Source organism: Perna viridis, chromosome 4 (genome assembly GCF_037379345.1).
Source record: "Perna viridis isolate PV_CMFRI_1.1 ecotype Kerala chromosome 4, ASM3737934v1, whole genome shotgun sequence".
NCBI lineage: Eukaryota > Metazoa > Mollusca > Bivalvia > Mytilida > Mytilidae > Perna > Perna viridis.
In genome coordinates this window covers 26915745-26930877 of record NC_142448.1, presented here as the reverse complement: position 1 = coordinate 26930877, position 15133 = coordinate 26915745, and the positions used below count along the sequence as shown (strand labels likewise).

General features: G+C 31.2%; 1 protein-coding gene across 8 annotated transcripts in view; it reads right to left on the bottom strand.

Moving 5' to 3' along the window:
• The window catches only part of LOC148619540 (uncharacterized), a 32649-nt gene extending 17553 nt beyond the window's left edge, over positions 1-15096 (bottom strand). For 3 of the 8 annotated variants that reach the window (XM_088579522.1, XM_088579515.1, XM_088579523.1), the window contains exons 1-4: positions 6358-6550; positions 1942-2091; positions 1506-1634; positions 390-452 (exon numbers count right to left, since the gene is read on the bottom strand). In XM_088579522.1, the coding sequence (XP_088435648.1) occupies positions 390-452; positions 1506-1634; positions 1942-2091; positions 6358-6435 (420 nt within the window). In that variant the 5' untranslated portion in view covers positions 6436-6550. Of the gene's footprint in view, positions 1-389; positions 453-1505; positions 1635-1941; positions 2092-4717; positions 4882-6357; positions 6551-14926 lie in introns of those variants that run through there. The other 5 variants (XM_088579518.1, XM_088579519.1, XM_088579520.1 and 2 more) reach the window with 4 other exon arrangements.
• Between the last annotated feature and the right edge of the window lie 37 nt (positions 15097-15133).

The window sequence follows — 15133 nt, the reverse complement described above, 5'->3', positions numbered from 1 at the left end:
AAAGGAAAACAAGGGCTGTTACTCTATTATGAAGCAGAAAAACTAAATAAACAAATTTTTCTAGTAAATTCTTCCAATTTAAAATATATTTTAAAGAAAAATGGAAAAAGATCAAAATGCATTGTGTATTAAAATGAAAAATGTTTTTTATAGAAAGTTTTTTTTTTCAAATTTAGGGCACATAAGTTTCAATTCATGCCATAAATGAATGAAAAAGCTGTGAAGAAACTATACTCCTTAAAAATATTTTTGTTCAACAACATTTAAAAAAACAAAAGTAACTGAATATATATTGGTTGATAATAAGGTGGCATCCTTGAATCTCTTGATTACAAAACACTCCTAACAAAGCTGAGAAGATAAAAAGCACAGTGAAGCTTGTCACATACGATAAGCTCAGAGATCCTTGCTGTTCTAGGAAGCCGTGAACGACTCTTTAGAGCAAATTCTTTCTGTAAATGACATGCATCATGCAATTTTAACAATTACATTTCAAGCCATGCATTTGAATACAGTATATTTTAAGAAATATTTTTGAAAGACTACATATCTTGGGTTAGAGAAAAAAGACATATTTTGGTCTTCATATTTTCAATTTTTAAATGCACCAATAAACAGAGATGGTACATTTTATATAAATTAACTATAAAGGATAAAAAAAACTACATAAACCATTTCACTGACATGAATAAAGGATTAATAATACATTTATGTTACCTTAAACTGTATCAAAAGAAGCAACAAGCCATAGCTACATGTAAGCCTATACATGTGGTGTTATTTTAGCAACAAAATTCCAAGGTAAATGACCAAAAAAAAAATGCTAAAAACAACACATACCCCCACATAATCTATTAGACAATGAAATCTCATAAAAAAAAATGTGCATGTCGAAAAATCTCCTTGAGATATGCACATTTACAGGGATTTTTCCTTTTTTGAAAAATTCATAAAAGTTCTTCCAATGGTTAACCAGAAGTTGCAAGGCAAAGGAAATACGTCTATTTCTTTTAAAATAAAATTCAAATACCTCCCCTTTAGAATATCCCAGTAGTTACATTACTGCACATGTGTATATATTATCTTTTAATGAAGTTTCATTGAAATCTATCAAGTGGCTTAGGAAGAGTTGTGCTAACAAGATATCTGAAGTCCCTGCCTCAATCTTTTTTAAATCAAACATTTCCTCATGAGAACTTTAGAGCAGTATTATATCACTGAATGAATAACTATATTTTATGCAATCCTGTGGGTGAAGTTTAAATAAACTCCATATGCATTCAATAAATATTAAATTCCGCAAATTCAGTATGCTTTAGTTCATTAGCCATTGAAAGTAGTCATGTATAAAAATTTGTCTTATAAATATGAAAAATGTCTTTAATAAAAGCATTATTTGTAATTAACATTTTCACCATTTCCAACTTAAAACAGAAGTGTCAAGTTATTTATACAAGGTCATATAATTATCATGTGACCAGTATTTATATCACATGACTTATTACCTCTACTTCAGCAACAATGGACTGAACTTTTGCCACAAGTCTTTCTCTTTGTTTAAATTTTCTCCTATTTTCCAGTTTCATTGCTTGTCTTCTATATGTCAGCATTTCTTCTCTTTTTTTAGGGGTCATCTACAATGTCAAAAAGCAGTTACCGGTATTACATGTAGCAGAATAAATTGCAAAAGAATTGATATTCAAATTTATCTTAAATCCTGTTTAATTTTGCAAGTTAAATTGTATGATTCAAACTAACCATTTTTGATATTTGTTCCATGTACATGTACCACTAGTGACATTATTGAAATAAGACCATGCACTATGGTAACAATAAAATGCACCTAAAAATCCATTAAGAAGCCAAATGAAAAAAAAAAATTCATTTCTACTAGTAATTTAATTGTGATGTAAACTATTTTTTTCAATGATTATGTATTACCACAGGTGGTAGAATTGGCACTCCATTAAATTTTATTACTGATGTGAAGTTTGATGGTAAGGGACTATTCAGTGATGTAGACATCTCATCCAAGGTCCGACTTTGGGCCTCAAAATATTCTAGCAGATCTCCCATGTTCAGTGGTTGGCTCTGAAATAATACAAAAATAAGACTTACATTACCAGTATCTTAGTACATGTATCAGAGTCAGTGCAATCATGAAGGTCTATGACAATAAGATAAAACAGACACTGTCATAATTGTGCAAACTTTATGTATACTATTCAAGAACCAGCAAATACAGTGTTAATGGACTTTGAATAACTCTATTAAAGTTAGAACTTGGTCTTCAAAACATAATACAGGTAAATGTACATTGTACTAAAAATCAGTACATTTGTACTTCTATAGATACAAACATATGTAATTGTACTAATGTATACTGTAGGTTTCTGCTATATAGTATTGTATTAAGCTATTGAAAACCTTGTTTTTGAGTATCTGCAATTCAACTGTATCCCAACTTTTCACCCAGTAGAGCAATTCAGACACTAGCCAAAAAAAGAAATTCCAAAGGATTTTCCTATCAAATCAAACTGAGTTTTATCAATTTCTGCTATCAATATTTAATATTTATTAAACTTGATCATGGGGCAACAGCCTAACATAGAGGACTTTTACAGTTAAATTATGTTAATGTCCATGTACACTGCATATTTTTATTTACAGACATACAAGTAAGTTTTGATGAAAAACATATATCTAATGGGCACTTTGTATCTACATGTAACATAACCTGATCCAATAAACTGACAATGAATGAAAAAAAAATACCAAGATAAAGTAATATTAGTTCTACAACAAAGCAAAAATCCTACATTGATCCATTAGGAAAACGTCTATTATGTAAAAGTATTATAAGTGCCCTTGAAAAAATAAAAAGATTTCATAGTACAAAGACTGGAACAGCAAAAACCTTGCAAGCTATATAATCTTTGAAACCCTGAACGATATTTGTAATTTTACTTTGTCATGTTCCAAGGGGCTTTAATTTCAAATCAGTAGGCATTAAGTATTACATCAAGGGTGAAATATCTAAGGTACATGTATGAATTGTATGAAAAGGGTTGAAATTTGCAATTGTTCATGTTCAGGAGGTTTTTTTTCTGTTTTTAATTTTAGGGATGCTTATCATAAGTTTGAAATTATGTGAGAAAGGAGGCAAAAAGTCCATATACATGAATAAATATATTTCACTTTTTCAAATAAAAGTGTTGTATTCTATAAGTCTTCATATTAATTATTATGTCTAACATGCTTGCAAGTAGTTCGTTTAGTATTCACATAAATGTACATTATAAAACTGTTTTTAATTTCAATTTTTGACAAATTTGTAAAGCACAACCATGATATAACAGGTTTTTTCAACAAAACTAAAAATTGAAAAGGTCCTGGAGTACAATTATTGTGTTCCCAGCAATATATTTGTGTGTTGTCTCTATTGTGCTCCCAGCAATATATTTGTGTGCTGTCTTTCTTGCGCTCCCAGCAATATATTTGTGTACTGTCTTTCTTGTGCTCCCAGCAATATATTTTTGTGCTGTCTCTATTGTGTTTCTAGCAATATATTTGTGCCTTCAGTATTGGTATATTGTACTTCTTCAATGAATCTAAGTATGTACGATGCATCTTACACATGAGGCAAAAAAATATGTCTGTTTTCTGCTACCCTACCTTGCCTAAACATTTTTTGGCTAATTTTGCTTAAGCATTGTTAATGTCTAAATTGTTTCTCCCATTTACTCAATGTAAAATGTTTTTGAAAAAATATAATGATTTCCCTACCTACCTTTATTTTCTTGATGGTAGCAGTAAACAAGTTAACATCTACTGCGTAAACCAATTGTATTGAATAGTACAAGCCATTCTATAGACTATACATTAGCTTAATATAAAAAAAATCGTGAAAACATGAAATATAGATTATGAAGAAAATTGGAAAAAAATGAAATAATGGGTTTTTAGTAATGATGGGATGTGTAGACAAAGGAAATTCGATAATTTGCCAATAAGATTGTTAGCCTTTTTAAAGACCATCCCTTTTTCTTTTTAACATGCTTTTTTCAGACATTGCATGTTTTTGGTCATATTTTATGAAAATTATCCATAAAATCCTGAACATTCTAGAGATTCTCTAGAGAAACAATCCCTAGTGTGTAATTTGCAGTGAAAAATTCCAAGAATTTGCTAGGTTCAGTGTTCTAGGATTTTTCAAAAATTGAGGTTTCCTCAGGAAAAATCCATATAAAATCAACTATCCTACAGTCAATGACTGCTTTCCTAACAAAACAAATCCTTACAGCATATGAAGTTTTCAACTTACCACGGGAAAGTGTAACTAAGTACCTATCTTTCCCTGACCCAAATTTCACTTGCCCCAGGTAACAGGAAATAGGAATCCTAGAACACTGCAGGTTATGCAAAAATATGTCATATTATAAAGTTTGGTAACAATGAAGAACTGGTAATGCAGTAAATGTACAAATACATGTATTATAATTATGATTGAGGAAAACAAAGAAAGGACAAAGCATAAATAGTTGAACATACACTATATAACATTTTGACTACTAGAATTTTGTCTTATTTTGGATAATTTTATAACAATTTTTTGAAAAATTAGGAAAATTACATTCACAAAAGAGATTTATTTCAGTAGTAATTTAAGGAAAACAATACCACTGCCTGGTAAAAATCCGTGGTAGCATGAACTAACCTTGTGTTACCAGTATGTCATACAAAATAAGTTCATCCACTATAAATCAGAACGTATTACACATATCTTCTACATCTTTCTAAAAGGTCTAATCATTTGATGATTAATTATGTATTAAAGATCTCCACAACAAGTTTAGATCACCATATATAAAGTACCTTCACACCTTCTTATGGAACTTTAAAATAAGATCAAAAACCATATACATTTGTTTTGTTGGTACCATTAATTTAATATCAACATATTGCTGGATGGAGGCCAAATAAAGATTTAATACGGATCAAGATTATTAAAATATAGATATTTATGACATATTAGTAATCAATTCAATGTGAAATACATATATATGTTTATTTACATTCAATAGTTTTGAAGTTAATGACAGTTTGTCATACATTCAAGTTTATGTACAATACTTGTCACTGTGTATTGAAGTCTATGACAGTGAGTATCATGACTCTGGTGATTAGTGGTACCTTAAAGACTCCTTAAAACTAATAAGAATTATGTACTGGTAAAATTCAGTGATTTGTGTTAACACATTTAGGGATTTATGAGTTATAACATTTAAAGCTAGTGGCTGAAGAAAAAGCACTTCCAGAGTCATTTCTTATTTAATGACTATATTTTTATATTTGTCAATGGTTGAACAGGGCTTTAATATCAGACAAATGCATCTTTTTTAAGCATTTTATCATAGAAAAGAAAAGTACATAATAATTCTAAGTAGTCTTTTGTACATATGTTTTGTATAATGTATGTGCCATCATTAAATTCCCACACGGAAATCAAAGGTGCCGTTTGAAAACAGAAACATATACACTAGCAGCAATATTTTACATACTCAATGTGTATTGATTAAGAAACATTGGTCATGCATTATTTACAATGTGGAACATCAACGTCTCACTTAATTTTCTTGGCAATTAATCGTGGACAGGATAGAACTTGCTAAACTAATTATACAGAAAAGAAGAATATGCTAATTCCATATAACCAGATATAGAAAGGACGAAAGTAGGGTCTTAATGTACACATGTACATATACTTAAACCGAAAGTATGGAAGGAGGGTCTTAATGTACACATGTGCATATACTTAAACCGAAAATAAAAACCTCTGTCGTAAACAAGGTTTTACAGTTTTCATATTTTTTAATGCCAAATTATTTAACCAGTTCAGACAGCTGAAAAAAAAAAGTTTCTCTAAAGCCATAAAAAGGAATTCTTATCAATATAAATCTATTCTTCAACAGTAGAAAAATCATGCATTCCCAGGAATTTACAATTAAAATAAAAATAATAAAATATATAAATATATTTTATGTTTTTCAAAGGTGCACTTTAGATTGTTCATTATTAATACATTCAATTATTTCACACACAAAATTTATTGAAAAAATAACAAAATATTGTCAAATACATTGTATATTATCTTTGAAGACACTGATTAGGTACATGTACATATATGCATGTACATAAATAATTAAAAAACTTTTACTGTTCTTTTTTTTTCCTTAGTCCACCCAGAGATAGTCAAGTTCAAGGGAACTACATGTATTATCTGATCAATAAAGAAAACAAAATACATGTACATGTGGTTTTACCTTATTTTCAGAAACAAAACAAAACATTTCTTACCCTTTGAGGAGGAATTAATTCTGCTGACAACCTTGGGTCCATTAGGTATACACAGGCACCAAAAAAATCTATTCCCATAATTATTGATGTTTACGACTTTCCATTGGAGTTACGGAATTCCCCTAATTATTTTCATATCTTCTTGCTTAAATATTATTGGTTTAATCAATGACACTTGTTCAAATGGTTATGATCTTTAAAATCAGATTTCTTATTTATAACAAGGGATTATTTGGTTGTTGCTACTGGTCTATGAAGTTCACGTATTTAAATCACAAACAATAGAAAAATAACCAAAACAAAAAAAATATGATTAATAAAACATTTAAACCCTCCTTATGAAATTAGATATAAGAAAAGGCTTTGTTCATTCCTATTTAGATTAAATGAGCTTTCATTTCAAAAGAATTTAAATAATCACTTCATTGGTACCAATAAAATATTCTCAGAGTAAAAAAATTGTGTTAATCTGTTGTCGTAAATACATGGTGTACTAAATGAATGACATACATGTACATCAACATGTAGATTAAAAGCTGGCATAAAGTAAAGGACCATGTTCACAAACATGTACACATACTGAGATTTCTAAAAATGCATATTTTGAGTGTTTAATATATGGCTTTTGATTGATATAATTAGAGACCCTTAGTGAGCGCGCTCACATACCCCACGCATTCCCATGTTGGATACTCAAGTAAATTTGTTTGTAAGAGAAATACAAGTAGAAGGACCCTGATAAATTAAAGAACAGCGTTCCAATGTCCCCCACTTAAAAAAAAAGGGGGTAAACTTAAATTCACTAAAAATTTTTAAGTCCCAGAGGCCATAAGTTATGGCTGAATGATTTTTACAGAAGTTATGGCCCATAACTTCTGTAAAAATCATTCGACTGTTACCAAAGTTTAAATTAATCTGAAACTTCTCATAGTAAGACTACATACAAAAGATAAAATCAATTGGTAAAAGCATTACAAAAAAAAGTGCCGAAAACTGAACATTAACTGAAATTTTCTAAGTCCAAGGGCCGTAACTTCCGTAAAAATCATTCAACTATAACCAAAGTCAACCATAATCTGTAACTTCTCATAGTAAAACAACATACAAAATATAAAATCAATTGGTAAACATTACAAAAAAAGTGCAGGAAAAGTGTAAATTCACTGAAAGTCCAAGGGCCATAACTTTCGTAAAAATCACTCAACTGTAACCAAAGTCGAACTTAATCTGTAACTCTTCATAATAAGGCCACATACCATGAACAAACTTATTTGGTAAAAGCAATACAAAAAAAATCAGGAAAATGCGGACGTTGGATGGACCATCAGACACCCGGCATTTCTATGTCCCCTTGCGATGTGTTGCAGGGGACAAAAAGGAATTAGTGTTTTTTCATGCTTTATACCTTAATATTCTAACTAAATTCTGTTACTGACAATAGTAGTTTCAAACTCCAGACTGTGATTTCTTTCAATCCAAAGTAAATACAGTAGCAGAACAAAATGTACACTTGACCTGTAACTCATCATGGTGAACTTGTATACCAATCAAAGCACCAAAGGTGCTGAAACTCGGAAGTCACTTGGTGTGCAACCTGCAAAACAGGTTCCCAGTTTATATTTTAAGCAATGTGCTAGAGTGCCGGTCATGACATGGACCAAGGTTTGAGAATGTTTTGGTGTTGAACCCATATTTTCCATGCAACCTGCGGCAAAACAAAACAAAGATGTACACAAATATCGTGAAAATAAGATTATTGCATTTGTTTACGTTCTTGAGACCTTAAACTTGAAAAAAAACGCAGCTGATGATGTTGATTGTGATGTTTCTTGATAAAATGATTTTGATCATAATACCATTCACAGGGCATAGTTAAAGGTCTCAGTATCGTATTAATTTTCCCATAGACTTCTATAGTGAAGTGCATATTTTTAGGATTTTTAAAAAAATATGTAAATTGATTCAATAAAACTTTCACTTATGTAGAATTTCTAAGGACATGTGAAAAAATTATTTCCCGCAAAGAAAATAGGGTGAGCCCACGAAGATCGGACAGAAAAGTAGTCTTGAACTATAAATAGCCATTTTCCCTACTTTCACTTTCGTTTTGCACTCACCATACCCTTTTCAGTGGAACATTTTTATGATATTATGTTAGATTTTCTTTTTAAAAAGTTCTTCATCTTACAGTGCAATGTTTGCTCTATTTTATAAGTCATTGTTTACATCTTTTGACAAAACATTAATTTGTAGAGAGGCAAAAAAAAATGCACTATATTTTTATAGCATCCATGTTTTGATGTACACCTGCTCAGGGATATGCAATACGATACTGGTACCTAAAATCCAACACCACCCAAAAGAGATAACTCCAATTAAATTGTATTGGCTTTTAACTATATTCTTTGAAATTACTATGCGGCCAAAAATAGTTTGGCATCTCGATTTACCAGTTCAACAATATTTAGCTGAAAATTAACACTTAAAATGTTTGAAATATCATTCATTTGGGATATCAGTGAAATATTGAATGTTTAAAAGAGAATCACACATTAATTTGGAGAGAGCATTTCCGTCCGTGAAGTTATCTGCCGGAAGCCCTTTTGTCATTCTTATACTTACAATAGTCGAAGCCACTGACGTGACTTCTGAGTAAAAATCAGTCAAAATAAAAAAAAAGTCAGAAAAATGGATATTTCTGTGAATTTAGCTAAGTTCAAGGTCCATAATTTCAGCAAAAATTATCAGAGCAGAACCGACTACAAACTTGTCGTGTAACTTATCATTGTGAACGTATATACCAAAAATCATGTCATAATCTGCAAGTGTTCAGAAAAAAAGTCTGGAAAACGGTTATTTCTGTAAATTTTGCTAAGTTCAAGGCCCGTAATTTCGCTAAAAATCATCTAAGCGGAACAAAAGGTAAACTTGATCAGTAACTTATCAGAGTGAACTTATATACCGGCACTGAAAATGATGTCAATATCTGCAAGTGTTACAAAAAAAAAGTCCAGAAAACTGAAGATGGACTGATGGACGGACTGACAGGTCAAAAACATTATACCCTCTGCAACTTGGTTGCGTGAGGTATAATAAGTACAAAGAAACTTGTATATACCAAACCCCTTTAAAATCACTTTATTAAGGAGGTAGACCTAAGGTAAGGGACACAACTCTTACAAATCATTGGAACGTTTGTATTAAGCATTTTACATCATTCTCATGTAAGCATCAAAGTAACTTGGATTATTTCATTCTGTGTCAAATGAAAGCTTGAAAGGCGTTGGTGAAATTGAATATGATACAAACATATCCCTCATGAGTTATGTCCCTTACCCTAGGTCTACCTCCTTAAGAGAGGCGTTCAGTTTAACATAGCATGATATGACAGCAGACAGCTGAACTTGTTCACTTGGGGCAAGTGTGGACACAATATTGGTTTTTGACATACTTAAACATAAGGACTTACAGTTCATTATAGACACTACAACTCATTTGGAATAATATTTCACAATATTCTGAAATTTAATTTAAGTCCTGCTTCAGGATGCTTTCATGGATCACTTTGTACCCCATTTTCTCAAAAACTGTAATTGATAGAGTAAATTTGCTAAGCATATTTCTTAAAGCTCTTGTTAAAGCAAGAATTTTCATTAGAAATATATATTTTTAAAAGATCAAAATCAAAAACAATCATAAAAGTCAATTTTTTGGGTAGTGGTCCGCTTTGGCCTCTTATAATTTCAAAACCATATAAGAATTTGGAAAATGCAGGCAGGGTCAACTAAAATAAATTACAAAATCAGTCAAAAAAATAAAAAAGTTGATTTTTGAGGGTATGGGCCCACTTTGGACTGCTATTCAAAAACTGTTAAGTATGGTTAAAACATAATTTCATAATAAACAAATTAAAATCAAAGACTAAAATCTGAAGTCACTAATCATCACATATTCTATGCAACTGATTTTGGCTTGCTTTCAACACCTGAAATGGCATGAATGTGATATGCTCAAAAATCAAGTGACTTCCACTAGAATCTTGGTTCCCTTGATATGATGACCATGATGACTCGAATGTTTTTTTCAATCAAAACAACTGGTTACCAAGAGGTGCGGGTGTTTTTGTTTAACAAATTTCTCTCAAATTTTTAGCAATCTTTGGGTCCCTAATGATATTGACCTGGGAACCAGATTAAAACAGATATATATATGTGACCCATATAGTCAATTGTAACGAGCCCCCTGTCTGAATCACAATGGTAATGTTCAATGCTAACCGGTCATTTTATCTTAAAATGTAAACTTCCTGTTCTCATACAAGTAGCAACACAAGTAGAACACATGTGTATGGTATTTAAGAGGTATATTTTGATCTCGTATGACGCTAGAACTACGAAGCTACGACGGTAAACACGGCACCGATCAGCAGCTTTATGTGGAGTAATAATATATAATTATGCAAATCATATGGGAATGTAAAGTACTAAAATTAAGAATGCAATAAGTCAATAACAATATTAGCGACTTGAAAAGAATAGTAAAAACTGAATGAAAAGTAAATATTTTACATCAATTTTAAATAAACACCTACATTTTACCACTTTTGGCCCCTTTTTGCAGAACAGTAAGGGCAAGTGACCCCATATTAAATAGCAAAATTCCTCAAGCAACAAGGAATAATATATCAAAATTTCATGACATTTGGTTCACTACAATTGAACAAAAATAACAATACCAATAACAAAAACATCACAACATAATATGACCTTTGCCTTTCAGGGCATAACTCTAACAAGAAATCTTCTTCCAACTTTGACCTAAATGAAGACATTTGTAGAGGCCTTATCATAAGGATCGTTTCATTGGATAAAAGTTTTGTGAACTAAACTGAAATAAACTTCATTGAATTTTTTTTCTATCTAGTATGGTTTTCAAAGTATGGGCTATAACTGCAGAAAATCACATTTTTTCCTGTTTAAGGGCATAACTCTCAAAACTTTGACCTAATAGAGACTTTTGTAGGCCTCAACATAAGTGTCATTTCTTATCATTTTTCTTGAAATACATGGCTTTATCCCTATTCTTTGCATTGATCAAAAATCAGAAGACAGTTTTTTGCAGGAAACATTCATGCCAACTTTCACTGAAGTCTATCAAGTAGTTTCAGAAAATATGTTTGAAGAAAAGTTTATAGATGACGTTGATGACAGATCCCAAGTGTCTGGTTTAAACAGGTTTTTCAGATTATTCAGTGTTTGGTTTTGACATGTTTCAGTGTATGCTTGAACCCAAATCCTAACCCTATGTCCAAAACAGGGATACATATTGAGATAAATAGTCATAGCAAAATCTGTATTGCTTGCTGAATCCTTATGGGCACTAAAATCAGCTTCAGGGCCTCTGGCCTAAGAGATGATACAGATTCAATGTTGATTCACATTTTGATTTGAAGCTAAAGGAAAATTTTTCAATCAAGACAATTGAATTTTTTTTTCTTAAACATACAAGATTACATGAACATGGCCCAGCAGGCATGCTCTGCTTGACATAGACTTGTCTATCCTGAAATTTGCTTGCCAGCTGGAGAGTATTTATAATGACCCTACATAGTACATGTATATGGTGGTTTAGCAAACCTAAATGTACCGGAAGTCAGTTCTTGCATACTGTTGCTATTTGCATGTGTAGTTAATGCCTTTAGCTACTAGCCCTACACCAGAGATATGTGAAAATGGATTAAAGAAGGCTGATAGAAATTCTAAAAACTTTGTTAAGTTATTAAAAAATATATTAAAAATAATTGAAATTGAATAATCGGGACTGTACCTGAGAAAGTTTTTAGAACAGACAGTTGCAGTGTCGAGCATTTAAAAGATTACTATAAGAATAGGCCAAACAACATTGACTTATGAGGAGTCATGATCTAGTGTTGTATTGGTTTTCTTCTTAGTATCAACTAAACGTTTTTCTAGCGGACCTAACTCAGCAAATACTTTCATATGCAGTTTGAATAGGATTATAACTCACCTGGCAACATCAGAATTCTTTTTGCATGAGGTAATAGCTGCTAAATGCAGACTTTCATAATAAAATTCAGCAATAGTAAATACATGCATTTACAGACAATTAAAAGAAAAAACAAAATAGTCAAATTTGGCCTATTTTGGTATATATCAATAATTTCAGTAAGTTCATAGAAAAGTTACATACATGTAATACGCTTTTTGTTATATGGATTATTTTGTTATCTAAATGTTTTAATTTCCATTTTTAAAGCCATATACATGTACAAAGTACAGCAAATATGTGAAAGACAATAACTATTATAAAGAATTGTGGTACAACTTCAAACAATTACAGACTGCCATACAATATGGTGAGCCAAATGTGTACCATCATCTTTACATCATCTTTTATTTCCTCCTATAGACATTCATAGAAATATGCAAATTCAAATACCCATTACACCAGCTTTATATAATTTGTATAAATAATGTCAAATGAATCATACAAGTCTAGACCTGTGTCACCGTCATTTACCAGTACTTATCAGCATGTCCATGTAAGTACAATGTGTATCTATCTTATGTACATAAACAATGAGCAAGTTAAACTAAAGACTTTGAGGAACCTGACTAATTCACCTGGTTCAACTTTTGCCCTTCAAGGGAAATAACCCTGACAAGGAGTCATCCTACAACTTTTACCCAACAGACTTCTGTAGGTCTTATAAGGATCCTTTCATCAATTGAATTTTTTTTTCATCTATTATAGTTTTCAAAGATATTGACAAAAAATTGCAAAAAAGCATCATTTTTCGTCTTTTATGGGCAATGTTGTCCAACAACTTTGACCCAATATAGACTTTTGTAGAGGTTTTCAAGTTGAAGAATGGAGGTCACATTTACTATCTAATTTCTCTTACAGTTTTTGAGAAATATGTAGAAATTGGTGACTTGACCCCAGTGGTCTAAAAACAGCAACAGTTGCTACATATATCTTTTACACTTGATTTATATAATCAACACAATATTTAAATTAGATACCATTAGGATGCTGGTGACTTATAAGATAATCCAATGAATGGTTTCAAAGAAAAAGATTTCTGAAGAAAATTTAAATATGACAGATGACAATGGACATGGCCTGAGGCGAGCCAAGAACTACAGTGTTGGTTACTTATTTCCTTGAGTAATGTACTAATGATGATTCAATTTAACATGCTAAAAATGTAGGAAAATTATTCAAATTTCTCCAAATAAGAAGTTCATAACTTCATTGTGAGTATAAACACAGTGCAAAGTTTGAATAATGCTGGATAAATACCTTTTGAGTTACAGATTACACAAAGTAGGTAACCTTAGGCATGACAGACTAATAAAAGGACTGAGGCAAGTGGCTACAAGACTTGCTTTCAATGTTGGTGACACAGGTAATAACTGAAGATAAGAGAATGAACTAATTGCAGTTTACATTACTTCAAAAAAGAAAAAAATCACTTCTAGACAGTTTTCGGGCATCAAAGTCTTTGCAATTTCCATCTGTTTGCTCAGTACATTTATAAAATGGGTGAGATCGTCAGGTGATCATTGGAAGAGCCTGACAGCAACGGTTCCTCCCAAAGGTTAATACAGACAAATTATGTAGAAAATGGGGTAGTAGTGTTCACAATGGATTACCTGCTGACACTGAATAAATATTTCAAATGTATGTACATAATGTACTTAACATCAAGCAAGTGACATATACATATGTATCAATTATTATAATCTGTTTTGCACATAATTAAATGAAAATTTACCACAGTTTTTTTTATCATTTTCAAAACATCCTATAACATTGATGATTTGAATTCCAAAGTGAAAGTGTGATTATTCAAATTAGTTTCTTTATACTACACAAGCCTTTATGTATTAATCAAATACACTAATCAGGCCATAAAGGTGTCAACCGAGTAATTACATAAGCCATGCTCAATGATGTAAAAACTAACGTCTATAATAGTTTGTGCTAAAGCAACAGTTGTTCCTTCTAATTAGTTCACTTTAAAACATCTGAGTTACAACAACGTAGTTAATCTAAAAGACATATTGAGTGGACTGATTGATAATCACAAGTAATCTGAGGTTTGGATTCATCTGATTTTGAGTCATCAGAGGTAAAATTGTATTGGAGTAAGGGAATTTTTGCCGGGTCTTTCAAATTAGTTAGAATGCATCCACCATCCATTACCTAGGAATTAATTTAGCTACTTTAAGTGTCATGACAGGGGCAAATTCAGATAAATAACGCTATTATTGGATAACTTTTGCCAAAATTATGCACAGAATCAACCAAAGTTGGCTACAAATGGGAGGTTCGAACATCTGGAACCCTCCCCTAGCATGGCTCCTCTTCTAGAAATAAAAAAAAAAACAAACACTGAGGACATAACACATTGGTAGACAGATAAAGTATCTTTAAATGAAAAGTGGAATAAACAAAATTATTGATGCTGAAAACTGATCTCCTCACAATGATACTGATAACAAATAATTTTCAAGTTCAAACTTGATATTCTTACACTTACCCGCAAGAAAGTTGGAGCTTGCAATAAAAAAATCAAAGCAAATATGATAGTTTATGAATGTAGACTGTATCTGCAAATCACTTTCAATTATTTACTTAGGCCAGAAAAACTCTGCGGGGGATGTGTATTCCATTTGACAGGTAGCACCCGCCATATTTCAACAAAATGTGTTGTCTATCAAACCGATTTTCATTAGCAACTTGGACA